This window comes from Chroicocephalus ridibundus, chromosome Z (assembly GCF_963924245.1).
Source record: "Chroicocephalus ridibundus chromosome Z, bChrRid1.1, whole genome shotgun sequence".
NCBI lineage: Eukaryota > Metazoa > Chordata > Aves > Charadriiformes > Laridae > Chroicocephalus > Chroicocephalus ridibundus.
In genome coordinates, this window is record NC_086316.1 from 65,678,784 (window position 1) to 65,694,282 (window position 15,499).

General features: G+C 42.5%; 1 protein-coding gene across 7 annotated transcripts in view; it reads left to right on the forward strand.

The window, feature by feature from the left end:
- The window catches only part of PDE4D (phosphodiesterase 4D), a 409,683-nt gene that overhangs the window by 370,698 nt on the left and 23,486 nt on the right, over positions 1-15,499 (forward strand). Inside the window, exon 1 of one of the 7 annotated variants that reach the window (XM_063319805.1) lies at positions 12,771-14,099. The exons of the other annotated variants lie outside the window; for them this stretch is intronic. Coding sequence (XP_063175875.1) covers positions 14,052-14,099 — 48 coding nt within the window. The 5' untranslated portion in view covers positions 12,771-14,051. Of the gene's footprint in view, positions 1-12,770; positions 14,100-15,499 lie in introns of those variants that run through there. 7 annotated transcript variants of the gene reach the window in all.

The window sequence follows — 15,499 nt, forward strand, 5'->3', positions numbered from 1 at the left end:
GTCTGTGGTATCATTGCTTTTTTTTTTTTTTTAGGATAGCTTTTACCTGCTTTTTTTTTTTTTTTTTGTAAACTGAGCAATAGTACTTAGACAGATAGGAAATAGTTTGGTTCATATTTGGTTTTCAAATATGTTAGAATAAGAAAAAAAAGTCATATTTAATTTTTGCTTTTTCACAAGAACAGTATGTATGTTAAACATGACTGTAGCTTTAAAAAAGATGATTAAGAGACTCATTTCTTCTAGTATGAAATGGCAACCATTCAACAAGATTTCTGATGAACTGTTAAAGCACGTGCTTGGCCAGGTCTACCGTAGGAACACCTCATTAAAATAAGAATGTCACGTTACAGGAGAAGTAAGATTAATCCAGCAATACCAGTGAAGCTGTTTTTTGTCCTTGCATAGCAAGCCAGTTTTCTGCGTGAAATAGGCAATACCTGTAGAGCTCAGATTTTGCTGGTGTAGCTGTATCAGCCTTAGGGTGAGTGTGCCATCACAGGTCTGTGAGTGAACTATTGCTCCTCTTTGCACAGTCTGCAAAAACACATAATGTGGTTACAGACCTCTTTTGTGGCTATGCTACAGTAGATATTTATGGGCTAGGTATTTACATGCAGGGTGCATATACACACATATACATAAAATATAAATAAGTTATTCAGATGATTCTGCATTTTATATTCCTTTTATTATAGACCTGTTTCTTGGCCTAAGATGACACTCGTGTTGAGGAAAAAACCCTCATACAGGACAAAAGGAGGGGAAAACTGTAGAAGTTTTTTTCTCATTACATATCTTTAAATGATTTGTGAGTAATAGCCTGAGAGTTGCATGAGATCTGTGGGGTGATCAAGGAGTAAGTGCAGTATTCTTCCTTGTAACTGGTAGTAAGCTGAATATTTTTACTCATATTTTTTACCTACTGTGTCTGTCAGACATGGCTGCCAGTATTAATTAGGCAAATGTTAAGTATATGTGAGCTAGGAAAGGAGAAAAATATGTTTTTCTCAAAAAAGATATGTTTGAAGTCAAATCTTTTCCATAAGAAGGGAACTATCAGAATTTCCTACAATTACGTTTTAGGAAAAGATCGTGTTTCTCTTTTCATGATACTTAATGACAAAGTACTTGTTTGCAGTGGAACATTTTGATATTAGAAGAAATCACCTGTATCGTTTATCTAGTGCAAATATCTTTATGGCTTAAACTTCACTGTGTTCTTGTCCCATAATACAAGTATCCTTATGAGGCATTAACACTGATGTAGCTTGTAAATCTTACTTATGCAAATAAGCTGTAGAAAAGACATCTGCAGTTGCCGGAGCTGGGATAATATGTCCAAGCTGGAATTCCTATGCCGCAGGGCATGGGTTAAGAGCACCTACATCTCCATGACACAATAATTTTTTATTAACAACAGCATTCCTTCAACGTTGGTATTGCATAATTTTAGGTGCATTGTTGAAGTGTTATGTCTTTGCAGTGCCTCTGACATGTCTACCCTTCTTTTCTTAAATGCCTTTGGACTGAAAGTCTCTGCACAGCTGCGCTGAAGCAGGCATAGCCATTGAAGGAGATGCATGTACTACATCACACTGCTCTTTCGAGATTATTTTTCCTTCTTTGCTTTTTGTAAAGCATGTTAAAGTGTCTATAAAGTATAGGAGCTTATGGCTGAGGAGCATAGGAGCAGCCTTGAGACTCCGCTTACAGCAAAACTTGCCAGTTTTATATATTAGTTGCCCTAACAAAGCATCTTTGGCTTGGACTGCACTTTGGGAATCGTGGAGTGCGTATCACTGTGTTGTTTGGAAAATGTCCAGATTCAAAGCATGGCAAAGAAGTGGCAGCTCAATGAGACACAAAATACGGTATAAGCTAAATTGTGTGGCTGTATCTGAGGCTGAGATTTCCACCCAGGTTTCTCAGTGCTCTTTGCCTGGAGAAGCTGGAGAGTCAGGATGTGTTTTTGTTTGCAGATAAAGGGAAGGAGTGAAGATGATAGCGCTCTGGCTGTTGGGTCATCGTTGCTCCCAAGACAGGAGCGGATATGTGTAATGGAAAGAGTTGAGGACAAAGACCAGAAATAGCAGTAGCGGTCTCTTAAGAAAAAAATGGACAAAAAGATGTGATGATGAATGAGTTGCTATGCCATCTGAGGATGCAAGCTTAAGGAGGAAGTCTTATCTTTTTCTTTTCTTCCATATCTTACACATTTTTCACTTTTTCTTTTTTTCTTATTCCGTTTTGGGAATTGTTATGGCTATCTCACTGTCCTGTAGAAGTCACCATATACATAATTTACAAAATAAATATTTTTTCAATTCACTATGTGACAGGTCTTGGCTCTGCTCTTCTAAGAAAGCAGTCTTCCTAAACAGAGGTTGGAAGGCCAGAGAGTGGGTCTTCTGATGGAGTGTGGAATTAGTTGATTCTGAGATTTGGTCGTAGTAAAGCCTGAGCAGCTCGTGTAGGAGGTGTGTTGGGGCGAGTCCTGCAAGTGAGGTGATAATTAAATAACTTCTGTTTTATTTTCCACTTTTACATCCAAATTACAGTGTTTACAAAATACGAGAATTATTGTCAAGCAAACAAATTGTTAATAGGGTATTGTAAGGGAATGAGTCATTATAAAACAGTCGAGGTTAGGGCCTACTCATGGTGGTATTTTGTGGTTTCCAGAGCTGTTTTGAAAGACTCCTTTTAGATTGTTCATTGCAGAGTTGGTTGGAGGACTAATAGTGAGAGAAACATGTCATTAATAAAAGCCTGCATAAATATGATGGATTTTTACATATCAAGTAGATATGAAAAATGTGACATATGAAATCTTACAGTTTGCTCCACATTGGCAGAGCTCATGTGCAGTGCAAGCTGCACACACATTCAATTTGTGTGCCAGCATCTTTACAGAAAGAAACTTTGAGCAAAACAGTTTGGTGTCTGTTGAGAAATACGCTGATGTGATGAATTAACTGAGTAGAGTAGGTATTTCCACTAACATTACACTAATTTAAGCATGATTTTAAAAAATATTGCCTTAGACCCAGGATATTTGTTTGAAGCATTTCCAGGTCAGAGATATAAATAACTCTGGTCTGTTGTTTCACAACTTCTCCCCTTGTAATGCAGACATATAGTATGTTTTTATTAATATGCTGTGAATATATATGAACACATGCATAAAAACACGATACGGATTGTGATTTAATGATGTGAGACACATGATCAGAGGGCTGGAGCACCTCTGCTATGAGGACAGGCTGAGAGAGTTGGGGTTGTTCAGCCTGGAGAAGAGAAGGCTCCGGGGAGACCTTATAGCAGCCTTTCAGTGCCTAAAGGGGGCCTACAGGAGAGATGGGGAGGGACTCGTTAGCAGGGAGTGTAGTGATAGGATGAGGGGTAACAGTTTCAAACTGAAAAAGAGTAGATTTAGATTGAATATTAGGAGGAAATTCTTTCCTGTGAGGGTGGTGAGGCAGTGGAACAGGTTGTCCAGAGAAGCTGTGGCTGCCCCATCCCTGGAGGTGTTCAAGGCCAGGCTGGATGGGGCTTTGAGCAGCCTGGTCTAGTGGGAGGTGTCCCTGCCCAGGGCAGGGGGGTTGGAACTAGATGATCTTTAAGGTCCCTTCCAACCCTAAACCATTCTATGATACAATGATTATATATATAAAGAAAATAATTTCCAAGTAAAGTAATTTTTTTAACGTTGGTAGGGCAAAACTTGAAAAGCCTTCTATTCACATCAGGTACAGTTCGCAATAGTAATTTCATGGATGAAACCACGGGAGTGCGGTTACGCATTTGATTCTGTCAGTTGCCAAGAGGGACAGAGAGAGAACCACCTGAGCTATTCATCGGTGCTTTCTGCTTGGGCGGCTGCCTCCTCAAATCTGCTGTCGTAACTGCAGCTGTCGCCACACCCGGATCCACTTTTCTCTGATCTAAATTAGCTTTTAACAGTAGCTTTTTTGTCATTTACAGCATTTGACAGCATTGAATTAAGGAGAAAACAAATATATAGCAGAATATTGTAAACAGCATAATATTTGTTGAAGTTAAACTTGGTTTACTGCAGGTTTGTTTTTTTTTTTTTTTTAGTTAGAAACCATTGTATGCATCCTGTACTCTATCATTATGTAGAAGAATTCCTGCAAGAAAACTGCAGGTGAATGTTGTGTCTTAAAGATTACCAGTGGCCCCTAAAACACAGGTTGAAATAGGGTGTAGTTTTAGTTGTTTTGCAATTGCTTAGGAGTGTCTATTGAAAATACTGTAGCTGTAGAGAATTAACTGTAAAGGCCCTACTGTGGTATGGCTGAAAATGAGTGGACCACATTGTGAGATTTCTGGTCTGAAAAAAGGTTAATGTGCTCCTGTATATTCATAGCTAATGCTTATGTTATCGCTAGAGGGCAGTAAATACAAACAATGAATTATGTATTTTACCAGAAAGTCCTTTTTTTTTTTTAATAAAGAGTCTAACTCTTTATTAAACAACTTAGCTCCTAAAACTTCCCCTAACATAGTTCAGAAGAACAGTGTCATCTCAGTCTGTTCCACAACATAAAATTCTCAGAATTGAGGCATAAGAATTATATATTCCCCCCCCCCAAAAAATCTTTAAAATGATATCGTTTAGGCTGTTCCGTTATGTTTAATGAATGTAATTCTGATAAGCAGGAGGCTGCCAAGAAAGCCTTTTTAAAGCAGCGTTATTATGCTACAGTTAGGATCCTTAAAGCTGAGACTCCTTCAGAAGCATTAGGGATTTGAAGAAAGAATCATAGAATCATAGGGTTGGAAGGGACCTCTGGAGATCATCTAGTCCAACCCCCCTGCCAGAGCAGGGTCACCTAGAGCAGGTTACACAGGAACGCGTCCAGGTGGGTTTTGAATGTCTCCAGAGTTGGAGACTCCACCACCTCTCTGGGCAGCCTGTTCCAGTGCTCTGCCACCCTCAGGGTAAAGAATTTCCTCCTCATGTTTAGGTGGAACTTCCTATGTTCAAGTTTGTGCCCATTGCCTCTTGTCCTGTCCCTGGGCACCACTGAAAAGAGCCTGGCCCCATCCTCCTGACACCCACCCTTTAAATATTTATAAGTGTTGATAAGGTCACCCCTCAGACGTCTTTTCTCCAGACTGAAGAGACCCAAATCCCTCAGCCTTTCCTCATAAGAGAGATGTTCCAGTCCCCTAATCATCTTTGTAGCTCTCTGCTGCACCCTTTCCAGCAGTTCCCTCTTGATCCGGGGAGCCCAGAACTGGACACAGTACTCCAGGTGCGGCCTCACCAAGGCAGAGTAGAGGGGGACGATGACCTCCCTTGACCTGCTGGCCACGCTCCTCTTGATGCACCCCAGGATGCCATTGGTCTTCTTGGCCACAAGGGCACATTGCTGACTCATGGTCATCCTGTTGTCCACCAGGACTCCCAGGTCTCTTTCCACAGAGCTGCTCTCCAGCAGGTCAGCACCCAACCTGTACTGGTGCATGGGGTTGTTCCTCCCCAGGTGCAGCACCCTACACTTGCCCTTGTTGAACTTCATAAGGTTTCTCTCTGCCCAGATCTCCAACCTGTCCAGGTCTCTCTGTATGGTGGCACAGCCTTCCGATGTGTCAGCCACCCCACCCAGCTTGGTGTCATCAGCAAACTTGGTGAGGGTGCACTCTATCCCCTCATCCAGGTCATTGATGAATATATTGAACAGGACTGGACCCAGTACTGACCCCTGGGGAACACCACTTGTCACTGACCTCCAACTAGACTCTGTGCCCCTAATCACAACCCTCTGAGCTCTATCTTTCAACCAGTTTTCTATCCACCCCACTGTCCATTCATCTAACCCACACTTCCTAAGCTTCCCTATGAGGATGCTGTGGGAGACCGTGTCAAACACCTTGCTTAAGTCAAGGTAGACCACATCTACCGCCCTCCCCTCATCTATCCGTCTAGTCATGCCATCGTAGAAGGCTATCAGATTAGTCAGACATGATTTCCCCTTGGTGAATCCATGTTGACTACTTCTGATAGCTTTCCTTTCCTCCACGTGCCTTGAGATGACACCCAGAACGAGCTGTTCCATCATCTTTCCAGGGATGGAGGTGAGGCTGACCGGCCTGTAGTTCCCCGGCTCTTCCTTTTTGCCTTTCTTGAAGACTGGAGTGACATTGGCTTTCCTCCAGTCCCCAGGCACCTCGCCTGTTCTCCAGGACTTTTCAAAGATGATGGAGAGCGGCCCAGCAATGACTTCTGCCAGCTCCCTCAGCACTCTTGGGTGCATCCCATCAGGGCCCATGGACTTGTGAATATCTAGATGATCTAATTGGTCCCTCACTCGCTCCTCCTCAACCCAAGGGAAGTCTTCTTCTTTCCCCATTACTTCCCGCAATGACTGGGACTCCTGAGGGCTGGGCCGAGCAGAAAAGACCGAAGCAAAGAAGGCATTCAGTAACTCTGCCTTCTCCGCATCCTCCGTCACCATGACTCCTGCCTCATTCAGCAGTGGGCCTACAACTTCTCTGGTCTTCCTTTTGCTTCCAATATACTTGTAGAAGCTCTTTTTGTTGTGCTTGATGTCCCTAGCCAGGTCTAATTCCAAGGCGGCCTTGGCTTTCCTTGTTTCATCCCTGCATGCTCTGGTGGCATTCTTGTAATCCTCCCAAGGGGTCAGTCCCTTCTTCCACTTATTATAAACTTCCTTCTTCCACTTGAGCTTTTTCTGAAGCTCCCTGCTCAACCATGCAGGTCTCCTGCGTCCCTTGGCCGATTTCTTTCTCTTAGGGATGCACCGATCCTGAGCTTGGAGGAAGTGGTCCTTGAATATCAACCAGCTTTCTTGAGCCCCTTTGCCTTCCAGAGCCCTAGCCCATGGGATCTCTCCAAGCAGTTTCTTGAAGAGGTCAAAGTTAGCCCTCCTGAAATCCAAGGTTGTAATTTTACTTCTTGTTGTTGTTTTGTGGATAGTACCCATGATCCTGAACTCAATCATTTCATGATCACTACAACCTAGGGTGCCCCCAACCTTAATGTCCTCCACCACTCCCTCTGTGTTTGTCAGTACCAGGTCTAGAAGTGCTCCTCTCCTTGTTGGCTCCTGTACCACCTGTGTCAAAAAGTTGTCATCAATGCACTGGAGGAGCCTCCTGGACTGTGCATGCCTGGCTGTGTGGTCTTCCCAGCAGGTATCGGGGTGATTGAAGTCCCCCATGAGAACCAGGGCCTGCGCTTGCGAGGCTACCTTCAGTTGTCTGTAGAAAGCCTCATCAGCTTCCCCATCCTGATCAGGTGGCCTGTAATAAACACCCACAACAGTGTCCCTCATATTTGCCTGTCCCTTAATCCTCACCCATAAGCTCTCGACCCGCTCTTCATCCGCCCCTAGTGAGAGCTCAATGCATTCCAAATGCTCTCTCACATAGAGTGCAATTCCACCACCACGCCTCGCTGGTCTGTCTTTCCTGAAAAGGACATAGCCATCCATGACAGTATTCCAGTCATGTGAACTGTCCCACCACGTCTCAGTAATTGCAATGAGATTATGGCCCTGCAACCGCACACAGACCTCCAGCTCTTCCTGCTTATTCCCCATGCTGCGTGCATTGGTGTATAAGCATTTCAGAGAGGGAGTTGTGTGTGTAGTTTTGACCCTTGAGATGTGGTGTGCCTTCTGGCTTTCAGAAATACTGGCACACTGGCCCACGAGCGCTGAGCAACTACACCCTGGCACCTCACCAGCAAGCCCAGTACCATCCCCACCCCCCTTCAAATCTAGTTTAAAGCCCTCTCAATGAGCCCTGATAACTCTTGTCCTAGAACCCTTTTTCCCCTAGAGGTCAAGGTATTCCTGCCTGTTACCAGCAGGCCAGGCGTTTTGTAGATCAGGCCATGATCAAAGAACCCAAAGTCCTGCCGGCAGCACCAAGCTCGAAGCCAGGCATTGATCTGCTGGCTCCTTCTATTTAGCCCCTCATCATTCCCCGCAACTGGGGGAACAGACGAGAACACAACTTGTGCTCCTGATCCCTTGACCAGGCGTCCCAGGGTCTTGAAATCTTTCTTCATTGCCCTTGGACTTCTTCTTGTTGCCTCGTCGCTGCCTACCTGAAAGAGCAAAAGTGGATAGTAGTCTGAGGGCCGTACCAGGGAAGGAAGCATCCTCTTCACATCCTTGACCCGGGCCCCAGGGAGGCAGCAGACCTCCCTATGTACCGGGTCCGGCCTGCATATTGGGCCTTCTGTTCCTTTCAGTAATGAGTCACCTATGACAAGGACCCGTCTTTTCTTCTTTACCGCAGAGGTTTTGATGCAGGGGGAGGTCTGACTAGACCTTGCTGACAGCTCCAGGGTAGGAGAAATAGGAGAAATATTGTGCTCGTCATCATCCAGGTTCCTCTGTAGAGCACTGTACCTGTTAAGTAATGGCACCTGGGAAGATGGGGTAGTCATCGGGCAGTCTCGAGTGCAGCGCCTGTTGCGCCGCGCAGGAACTCCTTGCCATTGCCCCCTGTCCTCCAGGTTACCGCCTTCAGTTGAGGTGAGAGAGGATATGGAGCTCTCTGTTGCAGGGGTTCTATCTGCCTGCTGGGTTTCTGTCATGGGATGCAGGATTCTGCTCCAGGAATCTATCTCCCTCTCGCATTCCCTGATGCTCCTCAACCTACTTATCTCCTCCCTGAGCTCCATGACTAATTGGAGAAGATCCTCTACCTGAGCACATCTCCTACAGGTATGCCCATCATTGCCATCCGACACTGGCGTAAGAGCAGGGCATACCCTACAGACCGATGTCTGTGTGGTAGCATGTTCCCACAAGAGCTCCGTCTGAGAGGCGGCATCAGACCTGGTGGTTGTGGAGCTCATGGACACCACAGTCATCTTGCGAGTAGTTACCATCACTACCTAGCCGGGTTAGCAGTCTTTCAGCTCTATCCTGCACAAACTGCTGTGCAGACCCCTGTGGTTGGACTGGTGTGTCACACCCTGCTTGGCCGCCCCCTTCTCCAGCCCAGGAAGTACACTCTCGTTGTGGTGCACCTGGGTGATACCTCAGGTCACAGCCAGGGAATGCCCACTTGCAGCTCGTTTGCTCAGTGCGCTCCCAAAAGGTTTCTTTTATGAGGGGGGAGAGTGGTCCCACCCTCTGCTCGTTAACACCTGCCGCCGGGGGTGGTGGCTCCGCCCTCGGCTCCTCAGCTGTCCCCGCCCCCCAGAAGGGCCAGGTACCGGCTCGGGCTGACCCCTTTTCCTGGCTTTAAAAGCCTCAAAAACGAGCCCCTGGCTGTTTCTTTGCCATGATTTCCTTCCCCAGCACAGACTTACCTGCACTGGAGCTGATCTCCTCGGCAAATGAAATTTGTTCCAATTACAGCCATCAGTTCCCAGTCACTCATGGAGTTCACCTCTTCGTGATATCAGCGTAAGACCCAACTTTGTCTCTACCCCTGCTGCTCACTTGGTGTATGGCAGCTGATTGCTGCATCTGGAACAACTCATATTTGTAAAACTCTTAATTTTTTATTTTTTTTTTTTAAATTAAGTTCTACATTTTCTCTCCTTCCAGTCAGGGAGTCGTAGGTGGAAACCGGAGAAGTTTGGTGAGGCTGGTTGATTTGGCATAGTTCCCTTCTCCCTAGCTGTCCTGCTTCTTCCTCCAGACTAGTTCTGGGTTTTGGCTCAGTTGAGGCCATCCACAGGCCCTTGCTTGCTGGATGAAACGACCATTCTTTTCTGCTGTGGTCGTCCAGCAATGAGCAGACTTTCTGTTTTGTGGGGAGGCCTTCTGCTAGGGTACACGCCACCATAAATGTCAGATGGAGATAGCTAATGTTGTGGAAACAGTCTTGTGTTCGTGACCAGTAGGAGTTGGATTTGACATGGGTGACTATTGCTGTTCTCTGGTGTGTGGAGGTCAGCCTAAAAGTGTTTTTTGATATTTTCAGGCAGGCTTCTCATTTGGCTCACGAGATATCTTTAGGCTATCTGTTGCTGTTTGTAATGCATATGAACTTGAAAACTAAAATCGGTGATGTGTTTAGCTGTCTTCCTCTTCGTTTTACTTTTTGCCATGTAATAGACAGTATGCACTACACCCAGCACGCCTGTATTCAGGATTGATGCTCAGACAGATCTCTGAAGGTTGTTAGTGCAGCTTCATAGTCAATCCAGGGGGTGCAGTTGAGAGTGTTCTTTGCCGTTACAGTCCTTGAACTGTAGTTTACATGAATGGTGTGAACATACTAAATAAGTGAGGCTGCTGCTGGTGACTTCCACATCCTCATAATTTATATCCCTTCTCTCTCCTCCCCAATTTTTCTGTTGTCTGGAAGTTTTCACACTGTGGAAATTTTCATAGTAGTGACTTGATCACCAATGAAGAAATTGAATACCATAAAATAGTCTCAGGTCTTACAGAACCTGACTTAAAACTGTCCCATTAGATGAAGACAGCCTGTTGGCAGTTGTTAGAAATGGGTGAATAATCAGGTTCTTAACCCATTTAATGTGTCCTGTCTCAACATTGGGAGTGCTATTGCAGAATATTATACAGTACTAAATCAAATGCCCTACAGCTATCCAAGAATATCACATGTTCAAAGACATAAAACTGATATTGACTGGCATTAATTGCATTCCTAGTCTTAGTTCTTTATCAAGCAAACACCTACAATATGTGTATTTCAGTTTTTCCCTTATTTTACCCAGGACTGGTGTTTCGTGAAGTGGCCAGAAGTTACCTAGCCATCCTGCTTGCAAATTTTAATTGGCACAAAATTAACATTTTGCAGTCTTTCAAAATTTACTAAAGCTGAACATCACAGCTCCTGGGATCTCTGCCACCTCTCTTTATGACTCCTGTGGAGAAACTTGTCCAGGCTTGTTGACTAAATAATGGCAAACATTTCCTGTGGGTATTAAGGGACTTCTTCATCTTTCTGCCTTTCAGGGTCATTGTCTTGATTCTTTCAAAACGCACAACAGTGCTCATTAAAAAACTTCCTTTTTTCTGTATTATTTTATTACTCAGTTACTGCCATTTCAAATTATGCCTTTCTCATTTCCATATTATTTGCTTGATTGGAACCACTGTAGAAAATGTCATTATTCCCTTCTTCCCCACGTTTTATCTTCATGGATGTATGTGTGTATGAAAACAAGAATTTTCCTTTCCCTTTGGTGGATTTCCACTTATCTCTAACTTCTGTTTTTCTTATCTTGAATTACTCTGGGTATTTAGTTGTGTGTGGCAGCTATTTGCTATGCACTCATCTATCCACCGTAACCTCCTCTAAAGCTAATTATTTACTCATTCCAACCTGGGAATTGAGGATGAAAATCAGCCAAAATTATTACTGTGAATCAGTGCTGGTGTGAATTTCCCAACTATAAATTTCTAAGGTCATACTTTTACATGTAGGCGAAATCAGAGGGCATGCTTTTTGAGTCAGTGAAGTCATACTAATGAATTATATCACAGCGATTGGTAGTTGATTATGAGGCTGAGGCTGTGGGTCCCAGAAAAATAATACAAATGGATAATAAGTTGTCAGTATCGGGTGTAATTTCCTATTACCAGTATAGTTAAAATGCAGCTAAAATATTATAACATGTATATGCATTGAAGGGAATGTTTTTTCATAGAGCTAATAGCTCTGTAAATTCCATCCTTCAATAAATTTGATAAACTATACCTCAGTAATTCCTATGGAAGCGTCTTTGTCTCATACGCTGATGTGGAATAAAAAAATCCAAGGAAGATGTCTTTATACATGCTAAACGACTAGTGTAACCTACGTAGCAGCCATTTTAAATGTTCCTTATCTGAAACAAGTTCTGTGCTTGGGGTCAGTTGTTTGAGATTTAAAGAGGACCAGCCTTTAAAGTAACAATGTAAGATAAGTGATTTAAAAACTTGGCATTCCAGTATCTTTTCATACTACCTTTTGCAAATGAACTTTCATACCCACATGTTTCACTTCTTAAGTAGCCATAATGTAGTATGATGGCTGTTATTTTAGCATTTTCTAAGTCATAATTGAAATTGCCTTCTGAAGGGGGGCAGCATATTTTCGATTCTCATCGTTGTTGCTGGGTAGGTGGCAGCAGTGCTCTCTTGCGGGTGATCAGAAAACAATGCAACACAGATGTAGACAAACTGTATGTTCAGCGTTATAAAGCTGAGCTGGAAGAAGCAGGAGAAATATTTTCCAGGAATACTTTTTAGGCTACTTTAATGCCTTGCTGAGTCTCTAGTAACCCAGGTCTGTTTTCAAAACTTAATTTTTTTATATTCATCTAAGTGTATAGATCCAGGACAGGTATAATTGTGCATACTAACAGGAAGTGCATCAGCAGTGTGTTCATTCACATGTTTTTTATACTACCTATTTTAAGGAAAACAATGTGCTTTCCATATGAAAATATATAAGTGCTGGATGATCTGTTGAGTGCATCCAGTTGTCACATTGCTATGCATTTCTCTCCTGTAAGGAGGAAATTTGTTAATATCATATTTTACCCTATTGATTGTTTTGGAGGTTCGATTCTTTCTGAAGCACTTAAGTGTTGCTGACATTGCTGTGTAGCATTGCCCAGAGAAGTAGAAACCACTCCAGCCAAAACCTCCCCTATGACGGTTGTCGGTCGGCATCTTCCAGTGAATCAGCAGTGTGGGCCTAGGCTGAGAGCTGCGCCCCGTTCACCTTGTCCTTAGGCATTTGCCCACTGTCCTATTGGGAAACTCTTGCTGCTTTTGATACAGCAGAAGCTCATAAATTTGCCGCAGTAGTGCCACAAACTTCTCCTTTTAAGTTTTGGTCTCTGAATGGCAGATGGTGGGATATTTTATTTAATGCTCTGAGTCAGCTCAGTGACAGGCTCTACTTTCAATTAATCCCTTTTTTTTTCCTATGATGTATAGCTGTAATTGATTTTCTTAATCTGCCAAGGCAGAAAGAGCAAAACTTGAATAAATACAGTGAGAATTTGAGGACTCATTATTTCACTTCTGACTTCGCCATGGAAACTTAACATTTACTGGGAATTGTAAGACACATGACTTGCTTTATCTTAATAACTACTTTTACCTCTTAAAATAAAAAAAAAAACAGTAGAAACTGGCAGATCGGCCCAGTGGTCTAAGTAGATCAGTTTTTAATCCAGATGGCAAAAAGTCAAAAACATTTTCATTGTTAGAGTACGTCACAGACTGCTAAAGAAACCCCGTAGCTGTATTTCTGTTGGTTTTCCTTCACAAAAAAAACCCTCTAAATATACTTCCCTTCCACATGAAAAATTAAAACCACCAGGCGATCCACATGAATATACACAATGCTAATTTTAACTGCTTGGATGGTGCGTCCATTGAGGAGAGCTGGTAAACGCTGCTGAAATGAGGAGACCTTAACCCAATTATTTTTGAATGGTGTGTGAACGCTGCAGGCGGGGATGCCATTATTAAATGGCATTTGCTGTTTAAAAAAAAAAAAAAGAAAAAAAAATAGATATACCCCATGCCCAGGAGAGTCCTTGGTGCTGGCCAATGGGAAATTATCATACATCATGTCGCCAGCCCCTTGGATTTATATCTTTTAGGGTGACATACTATTGGCTGCTAGTTAGGCTCTATGGGAGGGATTACTGTCACTGTTTGTGGCTTCCCCTCCAGCTCCTTATTTGGTAGCCGTTGATAGAGCAAGGCTTCCCAGCAGCTGAGCATCTTGACATACATTATTCATTAAGTCCTGGTGTTCAGGAAATATGCGTATCCCTAGCTCTTCAGATATTTCTTCAGCTCGTACAATATGTCTCTTCAGCGTTGCCTCTGAATGCTTGGAGTTTTACAAATGGCATTTATACAATCGGAAGACCACGCGGTTGGATTTCATTTCAGCGTGCCTCCTGTCCACACAGTTGCTGAGAACCTGAAGATCAGCAAAGAGAATTAGGAGAGAGAAGGAATCTTTCTTCTTGGAAGTCTTTTGCCGTATCAGATAGCAAAGAACTGATTAACTTAGATTGGTAGTATAGAAAAAAAAATAAATTGAAAATGCCTGAGGCAAACTATTTACTCTCAGTTTCTTGGGGATACATAAAGGTAGGATTTTGTTTTACCTTTTAAGAACTTCGGTTTGCAGTGCATGAATGTGTGATCACTGGGTAGCATGAGTATTTTTGGGTGATATGAGTAATATGAATATAAAGTAAAAATTCAGAAAAGCAAGCCTTTGTTCAGCAATGAGAATGAACTGCACAGTATACAGTCTTTCTTAGAAACTGTGCTGGGACTTTTAAAATAACGTTGCTTCAGTGGATAATAAGACCAAGTCTAAAGCCAAAGAAATTCAGAAGAGTTTTGTGTTCTTTTACAAAAAGCTTGCTACAAAACTGTATGTCTAGACATTAAAAGATTTCCAAAAAAACCCCCAACCTCAGAACTGAGATACCATACAATAGGAGAGAGCATGAGTAAAGAGGCTGAGGATAATGGGTGAATGCATGACTCGTACTGGTTTTATTAGCTGAAGAAATGTGAAATTATCAACAGTATGTTCCAGCAGCATTTTTTGGTACCCTGTGTGTGTATGACAGCTTATTGATTAAAACACTGGAAACTGTCATCTTCTAATATTGATCTACATTATTATGTAGAGCGGCTTTGAACTAGCTTGAGATTGCAATACTGCTAGAAAATGGAATTAAATAAGCCTTTTTCTCTTTCATGGAAAAGTTTTGCACCAAGAAATTAAATCAATATGCCTGTCAACATGCAGAACTGAAATGCGCTTAATACAAAATCACATTAGGGCTTTGTTTTAGCCCTATTTGTGTGTTTGTGCTTAAAATAAAGGCTATTGCCTTTATAATTGTTACCAAGCATGTCAAAAAGGAAAAAGCAACATCACCCTATGCTTGACATAAAATACCTGTCCCAAATGATCCTGTTTTAAAGAAAATTCTGATTTATCCTGAACTAAATAATGCAACTGTTTAATTAAATGACTCAAAATAATACAAGCATTATATTCAAACCGGACTGAATCTCTTATGCTTGCTTAAGGGTTTTTTTTATATAAAACCCCAATTTTATAATAGGGTTTTTTTAAATAGAAATGTAAAACCCTCATTAGGTCATTGTGTCCGATTAGGTCATTGTGACCAGTCTCTGCTAATGCAGAAGTGTTACAGTGTATTCTCAAGGATTTTGATCAGTCATCTATGAAGGAATTGGATCCCATTATGCTACCGAGGTGAATTCCTTTCTTGTTTACCAAAAAATAAGATGAAATTACTTTACTTTCAGCTAAAAGTGAGGTATTTATTGTAATTTACTTGGAAGTATTTCCTGCATTTCCAGGCAGCTGCTGTCGTGTTCCTACCTGCTAAATTAGAAAAATTCCATTACCGATCTTCAAAAAATGTTCTACTCGTACTGTTTAGCCTTTAAAATTGATAGATTTTTTGCTAATTGAAGTTCAGCAGAGACTGTGGTAGCTG